Source organism: Tamandua tetradactyla, chromosome 11 (assembly GCF_023851605.1).
Source record: "Tamandua tetradactyla isolate mTamTet1 chromosome 11, mTamTet1.pri, whole genome shotgun sequence".
Taxonomy (NCBI): domain Eukaryota; kingdom Metazoa; phylum Chordata; class Mammalia; order Pilosa; family Myrmecophagidae; genus Tamandua; species Tamandua tetradactyla.
This window is the reverse complement of record NC_135337.1, coordinates 94,157,905-94,181,699: the sequence shown is the minus strand read 5'-3', so window position 1 is coordinate 94,181,699 and position 23,795 is coordinate 94,157,905. Positions and strand designations below refer to the sequence as shown.

At 47.2% G+C, this 23,795-nt stretch overlaps 1 protein-coding gene across 2 annotated transcripts in view; it reads left to right on the top strand.

Moving 5' to 3' along the window:
- AKAP8L (A-kinase anchoring protein 8 like) overlaps window positions 1-23,795 on the top strand; it is a 57,257-nt gene that overhangs the window by 1,315 nt on the left and 32,147 nt on the right. For both annotated transcript variants that reach the window (XM_077121929.1, XM_077121931.1), the window contains exons 2-12: window positions 3,653-3,727; window positions 9,004-9,036; window positions 9,326-9,566; window positions 12,673-13,126; window positions 13,208-13,304; window positions 13,396-13,457; window positions 13,754-13,817; window positions 14,669-14,777; window positions 16,148-16,289; window positions 16,406-16,511; window positions 16,628-16,758. In XM_077121929.1, the coding sequence (XP_076978044.1) occupies window positions 3,653-3,727; window positions 9,004-9,036; window positions 9,326-9,566; window positions 12,673-13,126; window positions 13,208-13,304; window positions 13,396-13,457; window positions 13,754-13,817; window positions 14,669-14,777; window positions 16,148-16,289; window positions 16,406-16,511; window positions 16,628-16,758 (1,514 nt within the window). The remainder of the gene's footprint in view (window positions 1-3,652; window positions 3,728-9,003; window positions 9,037-9,325; window positions 9,567-12,672; window positions 13,127-13,207; window positions 13,305-13,395; window positions 13,458-13,753; window positions 13,818-14,668; window positions 14,778-16,147; window positions 16,290-16,405; window positions 16,512-16,627; window positions 16,759-23,795) is intronic.

Below are 23,795 nucleotides of genomic sequence, written 5' to 3'. Positions count from 1 at the left end.
CACCCCACCCCATCAGGAACTCAGCTCCAGCTATGTCTGGAGACATTTTTGTTGTCACAAATGGGGGGGCAGGGCCACTACTAGCATCTAGTGGGCAGAATCAGGGATGTCGCTATGCACCTACAGGACACAGGACAGCACCCCCTTCCCCCATGACAGAAAATCATCCGGCCCCAGTTGTCAGCCTTGAACTAGAACAAATGTTCGTTACTATTACAAGGTGTTAGTAATAGAGCAGTATATGATTAAAAAAATAAACTCATAGGAATGATCGAAATGCTTCATGATTGTGGTGGCAGTTACATGGGTGTATGTGTTTGCCAAACCTTGACATTGGGCAGCCTCTCTTGGCTTTCTGCACAGTCAATAGGGTTGTCACTGGCATTTCTAGAGTCCAGTTGTAATCTTGACCAAGTCTTACTAGAAACTAGAAAGGCGGTTCTGTGGTTTCTAGGAAAGGATGGCTGAAGAAGCCAGAAGATGAGTGGTTGGGTGCTGTGGGGGAGCTTGATAATAGAGCAATTCATTTTTACAACTGAGGAAACTGAGTCACAGTGGCCCAGAAGTTTATAAGGAAGCTTGCACCGTCCCCCCAGTGCTAAGCCTGAATCTCAACTGCAGGGCTTGTAGGCTGTAATTCTCAGATTGGGTGGATCCTGAGGCAGCCAGGCTAATGATATAATGAGTAGTTTTCCCTTGATCTCAACGAACAGAAAACCACAACAGTTTTGTAATATGCCTTTCCCTCAAAAGACGTTTACCCTGAAAGTCAAAGGAATTTTAAGTCGCATTTCAGACAACAGTCTTCCTTTAATGGTAATTTCTAGTGGACTTGAGGCAAATGTTAGCGTTACCACTCATAGAAGGGGATTAAAATAATTCGTCTTTTTGTTAACCCCACCACCTTTTTGAACCTAATTACATCTTAAATGCTTGAGAGAGGAGGAACCATCTTAAGTGCTGAAGGGGCATGGTGGGAGCCATGGGAAAACAGGACAGAAAAATCCAGAATCAGGCCTTTAAACAAAGGCCTGGAATGTTACCATCTTTTTATGGAAACTTTTAAACACAGAATGTGTGCTGTGAGAAGAGGAGATGGTTTGGTGTATTAGTTACCAAGTGGTGTATAACAAATTGTTTGAAAACTCAGCAGCTTTAGAGAACAATAAGCAATTATTATCTGGTGCAGTTCTTGTGGGTCAGGAATGGGGGAGGGGTTCTGTCTTGAGGTCTCATGAAGTTGCATTTAGCATGTCTGTCGTGTCTGCAGTCAACTGAAGGCTTGGCAGTGCTGGCACCTTGCCCCATGGGCCTCTAGGACGGTTGGAGTGTCCTACCAGCACAGCAAGGAGGGGTTCGAGAGAGCAAGGCTGAAGCCTTGCAGGTCATGTGGTCCTCTCCGCAGTGTCCTGTTGGCTACACCAGCAAACCCTGTTAGTTTGGGAGCGAGTGCATGCTGTCAGGAAGCAAGAAGTGTTGGAGGTCATCTTGGAGCATCCTGCTCTTCACTCAGATAATAGAGTTTGGAGAGAACCTCATCCCATTTGTCTCATTTTTAGCACCCTCTATTGTTCCTTCAAAGAATCCTCTTCCAAGTAAATAAGTAGAAGGAAAATAAACTGAGAAGCTTTGTGTGCTGAGCTCAACAGATGCCAGAGACTCAGATCAACAGAGGCCAGCTAGGTGTGATGCTGTGTTCTGACGTTGACTTTGTAGGGTTGGAAACCTACTGGTTTTATCATCTCACCCAGACCTGATCAGGCTGGTGAATTAAACCAAGAAGAGAACGATTTGTGAACCTGGCCACGGCTGAAGAAGCTTGCTGGAGATAGTGTTGTGGGGCAGAAGGTTAACGTGGAGTTGGAGGAGTCAGAGCAGAGACTGCCATGAGCTCTGAAGATTGCATGGGTCATCTTTGATTTTTCTAGAGAAGTGTCTGGGTCCCACTTTTCTAAATAGATCGAAAAATCTTTTGTCCTGCAGCTTGCTTAGTACAGCCCGGTGTGTATTTCTGTCTTCGTAGGGTAGGCTACAGTCCTTAGAAACCAACTTGCCTTAATTCTGGGGTCATTTTGCTGATGGTACTGTTGCTGAGCAAATAGGTTCCTGGGAGCTATTTGAGCAAACGGTGGAAAAGGCCAGTGTGTGAGATACTCATTCTGTGATGATGTCTCCCGTGCAGGTGAGCTCTCAGAAGGCTACTTTCAGCATTCTTGTGGACCGTTAATAATCACCAGTGCTAGAACGCAGGCATATCGGGAAGGCCCAGGGTCCCCATAGGGAATTTATTCTAAGTGTCTTCTTTGATTTGGGAGGGTGAAAAAAAAAAGCCAGATTGTACACTTCCAATGTGGTCCTCCCGCAGTGTGTTCCTCCCCCAGTGTCCCACCTTGGTTCCCTCCCCTGGGCAGTAAAGCTAGCGTGGGTCCACAGTCCCTTTCTGGGGACTCTTGGAGCTAGGTGTGGCTTGGGGAACACTCCATGGTAGCTGCATGGGTTCTGCAGCACCCTACAGTTACATGCATTATTTCCATACGACATGGCGTGAGTGTTTGTACCAAGTGGATTCAATAAGGATGGGAAATGCCTTCCTGGGTTGGTTTTGCCACCTATGTACCCAGCGCCTTCCTGGGTTGGCTTTCAGGCCACCGGGACTCTGGGATTGTGGCCCCGGCCCTGAGGGGAGGATGCACCAATGTGGCGCCGCATGACTTCTGCATCCCTGTTGCTCGGGTCCTAAAGAAGAAATGCAGGGTCTGCCAGCCACCCTCCGAGTGCTGGCCCTGGGGGAAGGCGTGTGTGGAGGGAATGTTTTGTTTTAAACAGTTCATAAGTAAACTAGTACAGGCTCTGGTTTCAGTTTTCAAGTCATGAGTTGGCTCTGATGGGGACAGGTACCTGTTGCCTCTTGGGGGTCCCTGATCTGTCATAATTTCAGTGTTGGGGTAAATCATCTCAAAAATAGGTTTCAGATGAATTTTAAAGCAAGTTTCAGTGGTTAATGGAAGGAAGTTGTTTGAGCATATGGGTTCATCATAGTTTGTTCTAAGCCAGCCTTTGAAAACAGTAGTTTCCTTTCTTAGTTTTAAATTAAGTTGAGAAATCGTTTGGGAGTTAGAAAATAATTTTATATTATGTGTGCTATTTATTATTTACATATGAGCATGCTAAACCCAAGTAATTTCTTTTAAGGGGTAATTGTAATAGTTTGTTAATGAGAAAATTCAAAAAAATGACGCTGTTTCCATTTCAGATTTGGGAGAGGGGGAGTCAAAGTATTTAATGACACAGTTTCCAAAATACCCCCTATTCTTGTTTGAATTGGAGGTGGTTTGCCTCTCACTGGTTTGATAAAGTGTTTGCCTGAGTTAACTGAATGATAATTTGAGTACTCATTTTATCAGCATAGATTGCTGGTTTCAAGTGTTTGAATGCTTTTTCTCCCATTCCTGTGGGTGAGTGAGTTAAACACAGCCTGCCTTTCCATTGGTTAATATATTTTGGAGGTGTAATTAAAGTGCTCAGAATTGAGAGATTTGGTGGCTTTCCATGGAGAGGAGGGCTGCCAGCCCATCTGCGTGACAGGGTGGTTCTGGGTTTATTGTCATGTCGCTTGTTTGCTGAAAATTAACTATGCTCTGCCTGCATTTAGGCTTTGTCCAGGGATCTGAAACCACTCTGCAGTCGACGTACTCAGACACCAGCACTCAGCCTACCTGTGACTACGGTGAGTGTGGGGAGGGACAGGCCCTGCTTTTGCCTCCTCCTGGTCCCCTTCAGCTTTGCTATCACCCTGACTTTTCTCAGATGGCATGGGTAGCTGTTAGAACAGCTGGTGCTTTCCTCTGGGGCAGATACTGAATAATTACTAAGTAACAGTCACTGAGCATTAGGGCGTAAGCCCAAGTTCTGGGAGCTGTGAGTTGAGTGAGTGATCCCTTGGACGTTTTGTAGACCTGTGTGGGATCTTTGATAAAATCCCTCTGGTGGGCTGGGCAGGAAGCTAGCCAGTCAAAGACCAGAGGAGGGTCTGAGCAGACATTCGCCTGCAGGATGGTATGCTTGGCCTCTGTCCGAGAGCTGTTTCCAGAGGCCTCCAGGCCATATCCACCCAGCGGGAGGATGCAGCTATGTGAACATCTGCAGTTGATTTCCAATACACACACTAATACCATCATTCAGAAGTAGGAGCCGCAGCCTGCATCGGTCCTGAACTCTGAGGAATCTGGTCCCTGAGGGCTCTCTTGGAAAGGAGCCATCTTTGGAATTGGCAAAGAAGATATCTTGGCTACCAAGATGGGGGATGGATTTTACTGTCAGGGTCTGAGGAACCACTGAACTACAAGACTGATATTCCCTCCAGAGTCAAGGGAAAAATGGGTATAAGTGAACCCCCTGGAGTCCTGGCAGCCAGCCCCAGGGGAAGTGGGAGGTGTAACACCCCTGGAAATTTAGGCACCTGGGAAATTTAAGCCTGGAGAAAGGAGATACTAGGTATTTCATAAACTAGGAGAAACTTAATTTCCACAGCTTCCTCTCTCCTGCCCTACTCCCCCGCTTTAGTCAAACTTAGTCTGATATGATTCATCTTTTAATTCTTTCCCCTCTGGTTTATGTTTTCTGGATAGAAGCCCTTTACAGATAGTTTATTTGCAGATATTTTCTCCAGACTGTGATGTGTCTTTTTGTTCTTTTGTTGGTGTCTTTGGAAGAACAGAAGTTCCTAATTTTCTTGAACATCCAGGGTGATTTTGGTGTTGTAGCTAAGGAATCTTTTCCTAACCCAAGGTCACAAAGATTTTCTTCTAAGTTTTCTTCCAGTGTTCTGTTGTTAAATGCCATGATGTGGTCTGAGTTCACTTGTGGAAGGAAAGCAGCCTAGGTTCAGGTTGGTTGTGTTGCCTGGGGTTCTTCGGTTGTTCAGGCACCATCGATTGAGTGGGCTGTGCTTCCCTATTGAATAGCCTTCATACCTCTGTGGAAAATCAGTTGACACTGACATGTGGGTCGCCTGGACCCTAGCTCTGTTCTGTGAACCTTGTGTCTGGAGTTTCTCCAGCACTGCACTGTACTTCATAGGGAGTCTTGAAAGTACGTTGTGCAACTCCAGTTCTGTTCTTTTTCAAAGTTGTTTTGTGTATCATTGATCTTTTGCTTTACCATGTCCATTTCTACAACAATTCCTGCCGAGATTTTGATTGGGATTGATTGTCTTAACTGTACAGATGAGTTTGGGAAAAGTGACACCTTCCCAATACCGAGTCTTCCCATCTGTGAACATAGAATATCCTGCCGTTTACTTACAGCTTTGACGATGTTTATCAGTGCGATGTAGTGTTCAGTCACAGTTCCTGCACGCATCTGATTACAACCTGTGCCTGGGAATTTCATGTTTTCAGTACTACTGTAAGGGTTACTTTAAAAAAATTTCAACTTCTAATTGTTCATTGCTACTATGTAGACATCTGATTGTCTTTTATATATTGATTTTGTCATTAAGCCTTGCCAAAATCACTTATTTTGGTTGCTCATTTGTAGATTCTTTGAGGTTTCCTACTTAGACAATCATGCTGTCAGAGAATAAGGGAATGGTTTTAATTTCCCTCCTGGCTTACATTGCATGTGTGATGTAATAACACTAAGTAACATTTTGAAAAACAGGGAAGCAGTCCACCAGGATCCTGCCATTTTGTAGCATACCAGATGCTCTGTGAGCACACCTCCTATAGGAGTGGAGTTTCTAGAAGGGTGAAATTGTGTATCCTGCTTTATTTTGCTAAATGTTAGAAACATGTCCTTGCACTATATAAGCTTAATCAGTGCCGGTTGGGTGCCTGTGTGTCATCCTTCCGAGTGGGAGGCTGGAATCTGACTCACCATTCCCTTAAAGTAGAACATTTAGATGGTTTTCTCCTTTTGTTCTGTAAGTATTGCTTATGGGGAACCATCTCCTTTCTATCTTTCATGTCTGTTAAAAAATTTGAGTTCCTCATACACAGTTTTGACAGCTGATAAATGGTTTAAGTTAGCATTTAATACTTAGAATGAAAAACTTTCCTATCTGAATTTGTAGATTTTTAATTGTTACCTTAATTTTAAATTGATTTATGATGCTGCGCAAACACAGGTTTTACAGTGATTGTTTGAATACTTTATTTAAATATGCCTATGGTTAAGTTAACTAAGATATCCATTTTGGGTGGTTCTAGGTGTATTGTTTATATTCTTAAATAAAAAAAAAAAATTACCTTCATATAAATGGCAGTGAGTTTGGATGTTCTTCTGGAAAGGACAGGTCTCAGGGAGTCCCCACATGCTCCAGGCTGGAGAACGACACCCTCCTGAAGAGACCCAGCTGGAATTTCTCCAGTGAATCTGGGCTGCTCTGAGTGTAGAAGTAGCACAGAACACTTGCCCTGGGGACTCAAGTGCTAACGGCTTGTGTCCGAGGAGGCTGCCTGCCTGTCCTTGAGACTTAATGTCCTTGTTAGCAGAGTTAAAGCCCACTCCTGCTTCCCTACTCTGCCGCTGAAGCCCAGGGGATCATATTCCAGCTTCCCAAGCAGAGTCCCATGGGTCTGGCTTTGCCTCCCATCCTGTCTCCTTTTTTTTAACCACTTATGACATTTTATTGGCATGACGATTTACGTGTGTACATCACACTAAGAGTTGGTTAGCCATCTACATTCTTTCTCACTGGGTAACATTTTCTTCTCACATTGTAATTTCATTCCCACCAGTGATTTTAACTGTGACAAAAGGAAATAATAATAATTCCTTAAAGTAGACACCAATTAGAAAAACATATCTTGATTTTTATATTAAAATTCCTAGAATGTTGAATAGTATACACACCTAAGAACTGAGTCATGGACTTCTTCAACAGCTTTCTTAATCCTTTCTGGAAATATCCTTTCTCTTCACTAAGCAAAAGGAAGTCTGTCAACGCAGGTGTCAAAGAGTTGTTAGTATTCCTGGCACTTGTAAACAGATGCATCCTCAACAAGAGGAACCATTCAGCTTTTATAGCATGTCATTAGGTGTGGAGTTAAACTGATTTAAAAAAATATATACATAGGCTACTTTTTATAACCTTAGCTCTGAAAAAGCTAACACCAGTAAGAGCATTCAGTTGCAGAGTTCTCATAATCACTCTGTCCTACTGTATACTATGTTACTGTTCCCTTAATTTTTTTTGAGATTAAAAGTGAGCAAGTAATGTATACATTTAAATTAAAGCAATGCTTTTGCTTTCAAAATATGGCCTGCCCATAGGAATTAAATAGCTTTGTTTCCATTGTCTATTAAATAGCTTCTCCTCAAACCCCTTTTTCCTATTGTCTGAAGTGAAAAAAAAAAAACTGCATGTTTATAGTTGTGTGCAAACATTTAGTGTCTAACTAGTTTAACTGTTAAAATAAAAGCTAAATATATTTGTGTGAAACAAAATGTTCATGAAAACTCTGTTCTGTTGGAGGTGCTGATCAGATCCATAAGAGTTTGCTTTAGTATGTTTGTATTGTTTTGAATAAGAGGCTTAGTTACATCCCGATTGATGCAACACATACTTGCTTTGACAGGAGTTTCCTCTGCTTTAACAATTTCAGAATCATCCTGTCTCCTTCTGAAGAGGTAGTGTCCACTGTCCCTTGTGCAGACATCCCCACTGCCGGGCCCTTGTTAGTGACCAGAGCTGACTGTGTGTCTTTCCATTGCCAGTCTCTCTTCTTGCCTGCAAGAGCTCCTTTCCTGCCTGCTCCGCGTGTGTCCCCCACTCCTGGCCACCTGTGCTGCCTCACGGGTACTGGTGGCCCCTGAAGCAGTGCTCCGAGCCTGAGTGGAACCTGGCACTGCCAGCCTCCACCTGGTGCTCAGAGGATGACCACAGTTGGAGAACCCAGTGAGAAGCATCTGCTCTTCTTTCCCCAGCCCTTATGCTCTGTGAGCTTTCTGATGCCTTCCTGTTGTGTTTGGGCCTTGGGCCTTGAGGAGCCTAAGTGTAGACCCCGGCTGTTCCAGGTCTCCCTGGAGCATCTTTTTTTAATTTTTATTTATTTTTATTTTTTACATGGGCAGGCACCAGGAATTGAACCCAGGTCCTCTGGCATCACAGGCAAGCATTCCTGCCTGCTGAGCCACCGTGGCCCACCCTGCCTGGAGCATCTTTTCAATTTGAGTGCTTTTGCTTTCCTTTGGGTTGGACACTGTTCATTTGTCACACTGGCCATTGGGCTGAGCTTTGTGCCCCCTGTCCTGGAGGGGCCTGCCCTGTTTGTCTCCAAGGCCAAGAGGCTAATGTACAAAGGAAGCAGATGGTGGAGTCCCACCAGAGCCACAGGGAAATTAAGGGAGGGGACTGGATCCAGCTGACTAAGAGTTCATTCCCACTGGGCTTTGTAATTTGTCAGTTGTGTTTGCTTCATGTTCCTGAGGGAATGAATTCTTTTTTAATCATGTGATGAAACAAACCCAAGGCCTGTTTAGTTTGTAGATCAGATGGTTCTCCATAGCTTTTCTTGAGCTAGGAGTTGCTCCTTGTCCCTCCTTCTGTCAGGCAGGTGCTTGGGGCCCTGGGGCTGTGGATTTCCCTCCTCAGGCTGGCTTGCTTGGATGATTTGGATGACCCTGTTTAAGGGTGGGTGTGGGCTCTTTTCTAAGCCTTTTGTACCACACAGTGTAGATCTGAGTTACAGTAAGCTCTGGTGTCTGGTCGTGAACAGTGCCGAGGCTGAGCTCTTGGAGGAAGGAGTCTGGGAGTGTTAGGAACTGGCACGTCCTCAAGCATCATAGTGTGGCCAGAACCACGGAAGGCCATGTCCTGCAGACCGTGGGACCAGCCGGGCCACCGGCGCAGTGAGTGTCACAAGCCATTTACCTGGCATTCTTGCGCTCAGGGCTTCTCTGTTAGGGATCCTAAAGAATAGTTGTCTTCATTTGTGCCTGATTTAAATACTTGTTGTGTTGTCATCAACTGTAAGCGTAATTCTCCTTTTACTTTTGTAGGATATGGAACGTGGAGCTCTGGGACAAACAGAGGCAAGTGACACTCCTGGGATGTCTTCCCCCTTCCCTGAGATCAGTTTGGCTGTGTCTCTGCTCTTGCTGCACGGGGACAGTGGGGTGGTGGTGGGAGATTCCCCGGGTGGCCTTGGGGTTCCTGCTTGACTGGCATGGTTAGGGCCCACCCAGATGTGGGGGCTCCAGTCCCCAACATGTCTCTGTGACAGAAGATGTCTGTGTCTCTGTTTGTCTGTCTCTCTGCTCCCTGCCCCCACCCCCGCCCTGTCTATCTTTCTGTCCCTGTCTCCCGTCTCCATCATTACAGGCTATGAGAACTATGGCTATGGCTATGGCTATGGCCAGGATAACACCAGCAACTATGGGTACAGTATGGCCACTTCACACTCTTGGGAAATGCCTAGTTCTGAAACAAACGCAAACCCTACTGCCATGGGTAGTGCCGGTGCCGATTCCGTTTTATCCAAAATTAACCAGCGCTTAGATATGGTGTCGCACTTGGAAACAGACATGATGCCAGGAGGAATGTACGGCTCAGGTGGAGAAAGGTGAGTTGGGCTCCCTTCCCTCGCCTGCTGCCTGCCGCTGTACAACTCACCCCTCCACTCCTCCTGGGTCTCTTGCCTCTTTCCTCACTTGCCGCTACTGGGGTTCTCGTGGTCACCCACCTGCTGTGTCTGGGGCTTTCCTCTCCTGATCTGTGTCTCTCTGCCCCTGCTGACTGCCAGGAGGTCAGCACCTCCCCAGTGGCCAGGGCAGCGGTGCTATTGCTACAGCGGGGAGAAGGAGCCTGGATTGGGCTAGCCTGGGAATGAGGGCTCCTCTCCAGGCAGAGCAAGGTTGATCTTGTCACCCCCACCAGGATGGTCTCTCAAGCAGACTACCCACATGACACCTTTGCCAGGTGTGCAAAACTCTCGAGTCTTTGCCCCCTGTATGGGTCAAGGCAGAACACATTTGGTTTGGTGTAAAGCGGGGAGAGAGCCCTGGAGGAGACTTTGGAGCTGGCCCGGAGCTGTGTAAGAGGATGAAAGGGGCCAGTGTGGGTCCCTGACTGCCGCGAGCCGTTGAGCCCTCACCAGGAGTTCTCTGAGGAGAGACAGACACCCTGTTCTGCAGCGCTGGAGCAGAGGCACAGGGAGACTTTTGCTGCCCAGAGACAGCCCGAGCGAGTGTGGGAGCCACCTGGCACCCCAGCATTGTGCTGTGTGTGTGTGTTGCCCCAGGAGTGCTTTTGTCATGGCAAGAGGTTTTGTGAGGAGGGCACATGTATTTCTAGTATGGGCCAGAGTGGGGCAGCCCAGCAGGTTGTGGCCGACAGGTGGGGAACGCAGACAGCAAGCAGGGCCTGGCTGCACCGTGGTGGGGGCTACTGAGGCCCCAAAGGTCACTTACTGTGAGGACTTGCCCCAGGCACTTCGAGCTGAGGCTGCCAAAGCAGGGAGGCTGCACAGCCCCTTGGCTCAGTGGTGACTTGGACCTCAGCTGACGTCCCACATTTTGGGGGTTCAGGCTCAGGTAGCTGCTGCAGCTGCCTGCACACGCGTCTTATTTTTCCTCGGTTAACTTTTATTTTTATTTTTATTTTTATTAATAAAACCAATCAACATACATATGAATGTTCTTTTTTTTTATCACATAGTTGTATATTCATCATGATCATTTCTTAGAACTTTTGCATCAATTCAGAAAAAGAAAACAGGAAAAAAAATTCATACATACCATACCCCTTACCCCCTCCCATTCATTGATCACTAGCATTTCAGTTTACTAAATTTATTTTGATGTTGTTCCCTATTATTTATTTTTAATGCTTATGCTTTACTCATTATGCATAAGGTAGATAAAAGGAGCATCAGACACAAGGTTTTCACAATCACACAGTCACATTGTGAATGCTATATCATTATACAATCATCATCAAGCAATGTGGCTACTGGAACACAGCTCTACATTTTCAGGCACTTCCCTCCAGCCTCTCCATTACATCTTGACTAACAAGGTGATATCTATTTAATGCGTAAGAATAACCTCCAGGATAACCCCTCAACTCTATTTGGAATCTCTCAGCCATTGACTCTTTATTTTATCTCATTTCTCTCTTCCCCCTTTTGGTTGAGGTTTTCTCAATCCCTTGGTGCTGAGTCGCAGCTAATTTCTAGGATTTCTGTCCCATGTTGCCAGGAAGGTCCACACCCCTGGTAGTCATGTCCCATGTAGACAGGGGGAGGGCAGTGAGTTTGCTTGTTGTGTTGGCTGGAGAGAGAGGGTACCATGTAACAAAAGAAGTTCTCTTGGGGGTGACTCTTAGGCCTAATTTTAAGTAGGCTTGACCTATCCTTTGAGGGGTTAAGTTTCATATGAACAAACCCCCAAGATTGGAGGCTCAGCCTATTGCTTTGATTGTCCCCAATGCTTGTGAGAATATCAAGAATTCTCCTCTTGGGAAAGTTGAATTTTCTCCCTTTCTCACCATTTCCCCAAGGGGACTTCGCAAATACTTTTTTATTCACTGTTCAAATCCTCGTGGGATTTATCGGGACATCACTCTGGACAAACCTACAAAATTTCATGTCTTACTCAAGGTTCCATGTACTTAGGGTGTTCAATTAAGCTGTCCACATAAGTTATGATAGGAAATGCACTAGTCAGAATATAAATTTGTATGAAATAAACATTTTTTGCTTTAGTCTCACACATAAGTTAAAAATTTAAATTACTAATTATCATCTGTTTTTCACACCCTGCATTATTGACATTCTTTTGTTCTTCCTCATGCAGAACGTTTTTAAATTTGCACATGTAGTCACTATCATTGTACACTCTAGGCATTCCTAGATTATACCATCTCAGTCTTTATCGTCTGTCTCTCTCTCTGGTTTCATCAGTGCCTGCACACTCTTCTTGCTCCTGCCTGGGCTGAGGACCTGAGGCTGGGCTGGGGGGGGCGGTAGTTTAGCACAGGTGGCAGCTCCTCTCACAATTGCCACTGCCTGCCACCCAGGTTTGGCGGTAAGAGTGCTGGGAGAGGCCTCTTGGTGACATAGCCTTGTTGCCTCATGACACCCTCTTTTGTGCCCCTGGGGGATTCACACCTGTGGTGGGTGGAGGCTCCCCTGCCTTCTCAGCGGCTATGTAGGGTTCACATCTTGCTCTGGCTCTGGGGTTGGGGGGAGTAGTTCCCTTTTTCTAGTTCCTGAGCAGGTTTGCAGAGTCTTCCCTGTCTTACTTCTTTGTTTGGTTGGTGACAGGCCTTGGAAGGTTTGGGGATGGCCTTAGATTCAGTTTCTCCAGCAGCTAGGGAGGACACCAGCATGGTGTTTCTTGTGGGCCCAGTGTTCATTGTGCTGGGCTGCCCAGGAGCTCCTGAACTCCGTGCCAAGAGCAGCCCCTGGGGAGGGGTGGCTCTTGCCCTAATCAAGGCTCACTGATCTGGAGTCAGTCCACCCAGGGGCCCCCAAGCTGGTACGTGGTCAGATTCATGCTACTGGCAGTCCCTTCCTGCTTCTGGAACTCTACTCCTTTTAGGCTGGAGCTTCTTTCTTGCATTTCCGATCCTGGAACCTTCCCAGAAAGGATGGGTGGCGTCTGGAGCAGGAGGCTTGGTTGCAGGACCCTGAGGGCCCCCCTGATGCTTGCCTTTACTTCTCATAGGTATGACTCCTACGAGGCCTGTGACTCGAGGGCCATCCTGGGCGGGCGCGACCTGTACCGGTCGGGCTACGACTACGGCGAGCTTGACCCCGAGATGGAGATGGCCTATGAGGGCCAGTACGATGCCTACCGCGACCAGTTCCGCATGCGTGGCAGTGACGCCTTGGGCCCGCGGGCGCAGGGCTGGGCCCGGGACGCACGAAGTGGCCGGCCAGTGGCCTCGGGCTACGGGCGCATGTGGGAAGACCCCATGGGGGCCCGGAACCAGTGCCTGCCCAGTGCCTCCCGGCTGCCCTCCCTCTTCTCCCAGAACATCATCCCCGAGTACGGCATGTTCCAGGGCATGCGTGGGGGGGGTGCCTTCCCTGGAGGCTCCCGCTTTGGCTTTGGGTTTGGCAACGGCATGAAACAGATGAGGCGCACCTGGAAGACCTGGACCACGGCTGACTTCCGGGTGAGCGGGGCAGGCCTTCCCTCCTGGCCCCCTACTAGGCTCTGGCCACCCACCCTGACCTTGCTCCCTCTCCTAACCCAGACCAAGAAGAAGAAGAGAAAGCAGTCTGGCAGTCCCGATGAGCCTGACAGCAAAGCAACCAGGACAGACTGCTCAGATAACAGTGACTCAGACAATGGTGAGCCGAGCAGCACCAGGGCAGCTGCTGTCTGCTCCCGGGGGGCTACCAGGGGGTGCTTGGGCTGAGCTGACCTCCTCTCATCCTTCAGATGAGGGCACCGAGGGGGAAGGCACCGAAGGCCCCGAGACTATGGAGAAGAGCTCCAAAGCAGTAAGTGGCCTGTGGCTCTGGCCTTCTCTTGTCTGTAGGTGGTACCTGTGAATGCTAGGCTGGCCTGAGCCGGGCGCCTCTAAGCAGGGCCCCTTCGGCCCCGCCTCTGTGGGGCGGGGTGGTGGTGACCTGGTCGAGAGGGCAGAGGTGTGGTCTCCTTATCTGGAAACAGTAGCATGAGGCTCTGCATGGGTGCTGGGTGGGTGGGGGTGCTCCTGGCCCCTGCCTGGCATGAGGCAGGGCTGCACCGTTAGAGCTGTTTACACTGTGGCATTTTGTTTGGAATTGTGCATTAGGAAGGAGAAGATGAGGAGGGCAAAGAGGATGGGAAAGAAGAAGGCAGAGAGGATTCAGAGAAGGGTGAGTCTTCTGGGTGCCCCAGGGGCTCCTGACAGGAGGGCCCCAGCTGAGAGCAGAGCTGTGGTGGGAACGTGGCTGCTCGGGTCCTCCCTGCGGGGCTGGGCATGCATTGGCTGGGGCCTCCTCCCCTTTTGTCCGTGCTCTTCCCACGCTGTGGCCATGCATGGTGATGGTCCCTGCCTGGCACGTGGGCTGCCTTCAGGTTGGGGCAGCAAGTAAAAGCATGGGGATCTATCCAGGCCTTGCAAGATTCCCCACCTACCCTCCCTTCGGTCCCTCGATGACTCAGAAGTCCTCGGTGGCTGGTGTCCAAGCTGGGATGCTTGGTGCGCTTTTTACGGCTCTGGTTTGCGTATCCTTTCCCTTAGCGTCTCTCCAGCCCCTGTTGGGAGTCCGTGTCCCCCCACCTGAGGGATGACCGCCAGCAGGTACCTGACAGTAAATCCAGCCTCAGCCCACTGATGCCGTGTTCCTTGGGGGTGGGGAGGGGAGGGCCAGGTGAGCTTTGGGGCCTTTGCCCCTGGGGGCTGCACTGAGGCTCTAGCTGTGGCCCCCCTCCTCCTCTGGTCATATGTCAGGTGCCCACTGAGACCACCTCTCTGTGGCGTCTTGGCAGTGCCTAGGAATCGGGCAAGCAGCAGGGTCAGTGCCTATCCTCTTTCAGTGCTGAGGCCGAACCCACCCCTGACCAGCCCAGGGTGCCTGGCCATCCTCGTGGGCAGGGGCCTTGCTTGGACAGGTGCTCCCAGAATGGACCCTCTGGAGTAGACGACGGGGCTTCAGCCGGAGGCTGCAGGGCCTGCCCCGGCCCGGCAGAGCCACAGCAGTGACCACGTGCTCTGTTCCCACAGGGGCCCTGACCGCCCAAGATGAGAGTAGCCAGACCAAACGCCAATTGCTAGCCGGCAAGAAGAGCCAGGACAAGCAGAAGAGGCGGCAGCGAGATCGCATGGTGGAAAGGTAACCAGCCCCCCTGCCCTGGCCTTGGCCTGCTGCGTGGCTGCCGCCAGGAGAGCAGGGCCACAGTTCTGCCATCTCGTCGCCCTCTGGCCTCCCATGAGAGCCGCCACCTGCTCGGCCGTGCATGGACCCTGCTTCCTGCCAGGCCCAGTTCCCCAGGCCTGACTCGTCCCTGCCCCTCTGTGACCGCCGGGGGTCCATAGTGTCTTTGACCTGAGACCCAGCGCTGCTCAGCACCATTTGCCCCGAAGCTCCGGTGCTAGGTCGCTCAGCGCACGAGCCGTGAGGTGCACTGGGGGCCTGATGCCCCTGAGGGAGGGGGCCAGCTCATCAGAGACTTGAGGTCCCAGGTGCCTGTGCTGCCCCAGCTAGCTGCCCAGAGGCCGCCGCTGAGCCCAGGAGAGATGGCAGCACCTGGGGCTCTGGCAGCCTCAGGCCTGCCTGCCAGCCCTGCCCGCCGGCCCTTTCAGACCGGCCTGTCTGCGGCTGAGCCCTTCACGCCCCTTGGTCGGGTCTGTCTGCCCTCAGGGCTCCCGCACTGGCGCTTGCCTCCTCCTCCTCCGCCTCAGACTCTTGCTCTTGCTGGACCTTCCTCAGCCTCGCCGGCGCCTGGCCCCTGGGCTCTCCAGACAAAGCTGACCCCGTGGCCCAGATAAGGACGTCCGGCAGAGGTAGGGACCCGCCCCGAGGCCTCGGTGGCGGCTGGCCTCCTCCGCCCCTTGCCACGGCGGCCTGCTCCAGCCCAGGGCCCGACAGGGCACCTCACCCAGGTGGCTCCAGGCGGCCCTCGGGCAGGCTGGGCAGGCGCGCTTCTTCCAGCTCAGACTGGTCTCTTCTCGGAAGAGGAAGATGAGGCAGCAGCTGCACAGGCCTGCTTGCCTCCCATCCCTCCCGACACCACCCCCACGTGTTCTGAACAGAGGACGGGCTCTGCCTCTGAGTCCCCCAGACCCCAGAAGGAAGATGCGGCACCTTCTTGGGCCCTGCCTCGGGACTGCATACTCCGCTCTGCACCTCAGGCCCACCTGACTCGTGCCAGGGCATCCTTCCTTCGGTTCCCACAGGGCCGCGTGCACACGCTCCTGCCCGGCCTTGTAGTGAGGCCCTCCGCCAACCTTGCAGCAGCTCCTGTCTGTGGGAAGGAAGAGCTCTTTCCCTTTCCCCCCACGTTGCAGGCACTGCAGCCTGCAGACTTCCTGTCCCTGCTACTCCCGACCCCATGTCCCCTTGCAGGGACTGCACTTCAGAGGCCCGTGAACAAGGCCCGTGAGCGAGGCCCGAGCCAGGGCTGGCAGCTGGGTTGGGTGAGGCAGCAGCGCTGTTTCCTGGAACCTCTCAGCCTCAGCCCCTTTTCTTCCTCCTTACCACAGGATCCAGTTTGTGTGCTCTCTCTGCAAATACCGTACTTTCTACGAGGATGAGATGGTCAGCCACCTGGACAGCAAGTTCCACAAGGAGCATTTCAAGTATGTAGGCACCAAGCTCCCCAAGCAGACAGCTGACTTCCTGCAGGTGAGTCCTGGCCACACACGTGCATGCGCCCCCCCCTCCCCCACCACGCCCCTCTTCGGGCCTTTTAGGCTCCTCAGCACAGAGGACAGCCACACACGCCTCTGTGTTCCTGGCAGGAGTATGTCACCAACAAGACCAAGAAGACAGAAGAGCTCCGGAAAACTGTGGAAGACCTCGATGGCCTGATCCAGCAGATCTACAGAGACCAGGACCTGACCCAAGGTGAGAAGGCGCCATCTCCTCCCAGCCAGCAGGGGGGAGCCAGTCTGTGTGTTTTCAGGACTCCCGGGCTTATCTGTGGCACCTGGGACCAGTGGCCACCACCTTGCTCCCCACAGAGATTGCCATGGAGCATTTTATGAAGAAGGTGGAGGCAGCACACTGCGCAGCCTGCGACCTCTTCGTTCCCATGCAGTTTGGGATCATCCAGAAGCACCTCAAGACTGTGGATCACAACCGTAACCGCAGGGTGAGTGGTCACAGGTGCCACCTGTGTCGTGGGAGTTGAGCTGAGTGGAGCCTGGCGGTGGTGAGTAGGTCCTGGGTATAACCCCTCCCTGCCATTAAGGATTGGTAGTCAGAGGCAGGGCCAAGCAGATAGGGACTTTCAAGCCCAGTGCAGTCAGTGCAGGGTGGGTGTGGGCAGTGGGGGCTTGGCTTAGGGGAAGATGGCCCAAGAGCCCACAGGAGCATTGGGTATGGGATATCGGGACCTCCATGTCTATAGGGGGTCAACAGCCAGGTTAGGGTTAGAAACCAAGCGGGGAGAAGTGTACACCATGGGTATAGGTGGAGGAGGCCTTGGACTTCAGAGCTTGGCAGATTCTGGGCCGAGGAGTCTGGGTTTGTTCTCATGGGCAGAGTGGGGTGGTGACGGGACAGGGCCAGAGTGTGTGCTGAACCCGAGACTTCAGGCCCTGTCGTGCAGAGAGGCAGGGGCCCAACAAGAGGCCACTGTGGAGATCAAGGCGAGAGAGGTGTCCCCACCCAGGGGGCTGCTGGAAGCCGTGACCTCCCCCTTGGTCAGGAGTTTGGATTGTCCTCAGCTTCCTGGTTTGAGCTACTGTGTGGACAGTGGTGCTGCTGACCAGGATTGGGGGGTATGGATGCAGAGTCAGGAGCAGGTCTGGCTGGAGCATGAACACGTTCTGTCTCGTTTTCCAGCCTGTCTTCCAGTGTCTAGGCAGAGCCGTGCTGGTGTCTTTTGGTTGACTTCAGGAGTGTATGTTGTAGTTGGCTGTTAGGCATCTGGTCCAGTAGGTGGAGATCTGAGGAGCCTGGAGCAGGTCGGGGCTGTGGAGAGGTCTGAAAGCATCTCCCGGGGGGAGGCAAGTGGGATGTAAGAGCAGATAGTATCACCTGAGATGAGAGTGGGAAGTAGTCATTCTCAACCTTTCCTATCGTCTTGACAGTTCATGTCTGGTTTTTCTCAAGACAAGTGCTGCTCAACCAACGGGCAGGGCTGGGGTCTGACTGAGGAGATTAGAATTGTCAGATGCCTCTGAGAGGTCAGGAGGACAAGGGAAGTGTTGGCTGGCATTGGCAGCAGAGACGCTCTGGGGATTGGGGTCTTGCCAGGAGCAGTCTCCGTCTTTTTCATTTCTTTCCTTCTTTCTTTCTTTTTTAAAATTCATTTGCTTTAATTCATCTTGGAAACTGAGAAGAGTCCATTAGAAAGATTGTAAACTGAGGGAAGCATGAAAGATTTTAAAATGTAGGAACAGATTCTTGGGTTGGGGAGCTAGAGAGGGGGCAGGGAGGAACAGTAGAGCGGATTGCTGGAGAATGAAGAGTGAATGACACTAGAACTCTGGGGAAATGGGTGATTGCCTAATAAAATATAAACTCAAAATTGGTCCTAAAAGAGACAGATAAAGAAAAAATAGCTGAAACAACCAGCTACCTCTAAAGTGGTGTGAAAGAGTAATGGAAGATACTTAGAAGGCACCAGGGATAGTCTAAACACCAGATTGTAGAAGTGGAAGGAAAGCTTAAAAATTTCTTTTTTCTTTTTTGGTAACCTTTACTGAGATAAAATTCGGATACTATACAATAAGTGCATTTAGGGTGCTTGGTTCACAGGGTTGTCCACACATTGCCACAGTCACTAGGCAACGCTGTCATTACCTCAAAGGAGGCCCTGTGCTGTCACTGTCACCCGCCCCGCGTCCCCATCCTCCAGCCCCACCCACTGGTAATGTGTTTTCTTTGTATATGTGTTTCTGTGTTTTTCCTGGACATTTCATATAAATAGAGTTGTATAATAAATATGTGGTCTTCTGTGGTTAGTTTTTAAATAATTTTTCAGTTTTACTGAAACTAACGTGTTGTGGGTTTGCAGAAAACTCATGTAGATACCCCAAATAGAAACTCAGTGCCTATTAAGCATCAACTGCCCCCTCGCCACCCCCTCCTCTCCCCATTTCCTGCACCCCATCCCATGCCCTGGAATCTGCAGTATACTGTATCTACAGATGTGCATATCCTAGGAATTTCATATAAGTAGAATCATACAATATTGGTCCTTTAGCACACTTTAAAATTTGATAAAGTCCAGTTTCTTTACATTTTTGTTGTTGCCTGTGCTTATGGTGTCATATTGAAGAATCCATGGCCATATGCACAGTCACGAGGATTTTTAACCATATGTTTTCTTCTAAGAGTTTCGCGGTTTTGGCTTTAACATTTGCAATTCAAGTTGATTATTGTATATTTTGTGGTTTACTGGTATAGCAGCATTCTTTCACGTGTAGCTAAATGGCCGGATATATGTCTTTATTTCTGGACTAAATTCTCTTCCATCTGTCTCTGTGTCAGTACCATGCTGTCTTGATTAACTGTCTCCTCGTAATAAATTTTGAAATTGGCAGGTATGAGTCCTCCAACTTTGTTGTTCCTTTTTAAGATTGTTTTGACTATTCTGGCTGCCTTGAGTTTCTGTGTGCGTTCTAGGCTCAGCATCTCACTTTCCACAGAGAAGCCGCAAGATTCTGATAGGGCTGTGCTGCGTCTGTAGGTGAGCCTGGGGAGGGAGGACTGCCACCTGTAAACATTAGCCTTCTGGACAGTGAGCATGGGGTGTCTGTCTATCTCATCACATCTTCAGTTTCTTTCAAAAAGTGTATGTAGTTCTCTGTGGGTAACTTTTGTACCTTTTCTTGTTAAATTATCCCTAAATGTTTTATCCATTTTGATGCTATTGTAAATGGAATTGTTTTCTTAATTTTATATTCACATTGTTCATGGCAGATGTAAAGAAATACAATTTATTTTTCTGTGTTGAACTTGTTTTCTGCACCTTGTTGAGCTCATTGTTAGTGTAATAGATTTTTAGTAGATTCCTTAGGATTTTCTAGGTATAAGAGTACGTCCATATCTGTGAATGAATCCCTTTTTCATCTGAATGCTTTTTATTTCTTTTTTTTTTTTTTTTTCTGCATGGGCAGGTACCAGGAATGGAATTATTTCTTCTTCTTGCCTAATTTCTTTGGCTAGAACTTCTAGGACAATACTGAATAGATGTGGTCTTGTTCCTGGTCTTAGGGGAAAGCCTCAAGTCTTTCACTGTTGAGTGTGGTATTCACTCAACATGGCCTTTATCAGTTTTTATCATGAAAGTGCTGGATTTTGTCAAATGCTTTTTCTGGTTCAGTTGAGATGACTAACTCAACTGAAGTATTTTTTTTCTACATTCTATTAATGTGGCATATTACATTTATTTTTTTATTATTATTATTTTTTGGATGTTGAGCCACCCTTGCATTACTGGAATAAATCCCAGTTGGTCATGGTGTATAATTCTTTTTATATGTTGTTGCATTTAGTTTGCTGGTATTATTTTTGAATTTTATGTTAATAAAATCAATCAATATAAAACACAAACATTGTTAATGTATGACCATTCCATACTTGGTGTGCAATCCATGGCTCACAGTATCAAAATAGTTGTGTATTCATCACCTTGATCATTTCTCGGAACATTTACATCACTCCAAAAAAACAAAAAGGAAAAACTCAAACATACCAGACCCCTTACCCCTCCTTCTCAATGACCACTAATATTTCCCTCTACCCTATTTATTATAACATTTGTTTCCCCTATTATTTATTTAGAATCCATATTTTTTACTCATCTGTCCATACCGTAGACAAAAAGAACATCAGAACAAGGTTTTCACAATCACATAGTCACTTGTGAAAGCTATATCATTATACAGTCATCTTCAAGAAACATAGCTACTGGAGCAAGTTCTATGATTACAGACACTTCCCTCCAGCCTCTCTAATACACCTTAACTAAAAAGGCGATATCTATATAATGTGTAAAAATAACCTCCAGGTTAACCTCTCAACTCTGTTTGAAACTCTCAGCCACTGATACTTTATTTTGTCTCATTTCTCTCTTCCCCTTTTTGGTCGAGAAGGTTTTCTCAGTCCCTTGACACTCAGTTGCAGCTCATTTTAGGATTTCTGTCCCCTGCTAACAGGAAGGTTTACACCACTGGGAGTCATCTCCCACATAGAGAGGGAGAGGGCAGTGAGTTTGCTTGCTGTGTTGACTGAGAAATAGGCCACATCTGAGCAGCAAAAGAGATTCTCTCAGGATGACTCTTAGGCCTAATTTTAAATAAGTGTAGCTTACCCTTTGTGCAGATATGTTCATATGAACAAACCCCAAGATTGAAGGTTCAGCCTGCTGATTTTGTTGTCCTCACTGCCTGCGAGAATATCAGGACTTCTCCATATGGAGAAGTTGAATTTTCCCCCTTTTTCACCATTCCCCCAAGGGGACTTTGCAAATACTTTTTTATTCACTGTTCCAGTCGCTCTAGGATTTACCAGGGCATCGCTCTGGACAAAACAAAATCTCATACCCTACTCAAGGTTCCATGTACTTATGGTGTTCACTTAAGCTGTCCACATAAGTTATATTAGGAGATGCACTAGTCAAAATATAAATTTTGTACCAAATAAACATTTTTTGCTTTAGTCTTACACATAAGTTAAGTTTTAAAATATGAATTACCATCTATTTTCAGCGCCCTGCATTGTTGACATTCCTTTGTTCTTCCTCATGCAAAAACATTTTTTAATTTCTACATTTAGTCGCTATCATTATACACTCTAGGCATTCCTAGATTATATCATCTCAGTCTTTATCATATATTTTTCCTTCTGATTTCATTTGTGCCCTCTGGCCTCCTCCATCATTCTCACATTCAGCTTCATTCAGTGTTCTAACATTATTGTATTAGTTAGGTAGTATTGTACTATACATTTCTGAATTTTTACAATCAGTCCTGTTGTACAATCTGTAGCTGTTCAGCTCCAATTACCCAATATTTACCCTATATCTATCTCCTGATGACCTCTGTTCTTAACTGAAATTCTCCAAGTTCATTCATTAATATTAGTTCATATCAGTGAGACCATACAGTATTTCTCCTTTTGTTTCTGGCTAATCTCACTCAGCATAATGTCCTCAAGGTCCATCCATGTTGTTACATACTTCAGAACTTTATTTTGTCTTACAACTGCACAATATTCCATCGTATGTATATACCACAGCTTGTTTAGTCACTTGTCTGTTAATGGGCCTTTGGGCTCTTTCCATCTCTTGGCAATTGTAAATAATGCTGCTCTAAACATTGGTTTGCAAATGTCCATTTGTGTCCTTGCCCTCATGTCCTCTGAGTAGGTATCTAGCAATGGTATTGCCAGATCATATGGCAGTTCTATACTTAGCTTCCTGAGGACCCGCCAAATTGCTTTCCACAGCGGTTGTACCATTTGACATTCCCAACAACAGTGGATGAGTGTGCCTCTATCTCCACATTCTCTCCAGCACTTGTCATTTTCTGTTTTATTGATAATGGCCATTCTGGTGGGTGTGAGATGACATCTCATTATGGTTTTGATTTGCATTTCCCTAATAGCAGTGAAGTTGAGCATCTCTTCATGTGCCTTTTGGCCATTTGTATTTCCTCTTGGAAGTGTCTGTTAATGTCTTTTGTCCGTTTTATAATTAGGTTGTTTGTCTTTTTGTTGTTGGGTTGGACAGTCTCTTTATATATTCTGGATACTAGACCTTTATCTGATATATTTTTTCCAAATATTGTCTCCCATTGTATTACTTTCTTTGCAAAGTTCTTTGATGCACAAAAGCGTTTCATTTTGAGGAGTTCCCATTTTTCTATTTCTTTCTTTAATGCTCACGCTTTGGGTGTAAGATCTAGGAAACCACCTTCTACTATAAGATTTATAAGATATTTCCCTACATTTTCTTCTAAAAGTTTTAAGTCTTAGATCTAATGTTTAGGTCTTTGATCCATTTTTGTATACGGTGTGAAATATGGATCTTTTTTCATTCTTTTGCATGTGGATATTCAGTTTTCTAGACGCCATTTATTGAAGAGACTGTTCTGTCCCAGGTGAGTTGGCTTGACTGCCTTATCAAAGATCAGTTGTCCATAGAATGAGAGGAACTATAGCTGAACACTGTTCAATTCCATTGGTCACTATATCTATCTTTATACCAATACCATGCTGTTTTGACCATTGTAGCTTCATAATACACCTTAAAGTCAGGTAGTGTGAGACTTCTGATTTCATTTTTCTTTCTCAGAATATTTTTACCTTTTTGGGGCACCCTGCCCTTCCAGATAAATTTGGTTAATGGTTTTCCTATTTCTGAAAAGTAAGTTTTTGGAATTTTAATTGGTATTGCATTGAATCTCTAAATCAATTTAGGTAAAATTGACATGTTAACTTTATTTACTCGTCCAGTGCATGAACACGGTATGCCCTTCCATTTATTTAGGTCTTCTGCGATTTCTTTTAGCAATTTCTTATAGGTTTCTCTGTATAGGACTTTTGTGTCCTTAGTTAAATTTATTCCTAAATATTTTATTCTTTTGGTTGCAATTTTAAATGCAATTTTTTCTTCATTTCCCCCTCAGGTATTCATTACTAGTGTATAGAAACACTGCAAATTTTTGGGTGTTGCTCTTGTAACCTGCCACTTTGCTGTACTCATTTATTAACTCTACTAGTTTCGCTGTGGATTTTTCAGGATTTTTGAAATATAATATCATATCACCTTCAAACAGTGAGTTTTACTTCTTCCTTTCCAATTTTGATGCCTTATATTTCTTTTTCTTGTCTAATTGCTCTGGCTAGAACTTCCAACACAATGTTGAATGACAGTGGTGATAGTGGACATCCTTGTCTTGTTCCTGATCTTAGGGGGAAAGTTTTCAGTTTTTCCCCATTGAGGATGATGTTAGCTGTGGGTTTTTTCATATATTCCCTTTATCATTTTGAGGAAGTTCCCCTTGTATTCCTATCCTTTGAAGTGTTTTCAACAAGAAAGGATGTTGAACTTTGTCAAATGCCTTTTCTGTATCAGTCAAGATGATCATGTGGTTTTTCTGCTTTGATTTGTTGATATGGTGTATTACATTAATTTTCTTATGTTGAACAATCCTTGCATATCTGCAATGAATT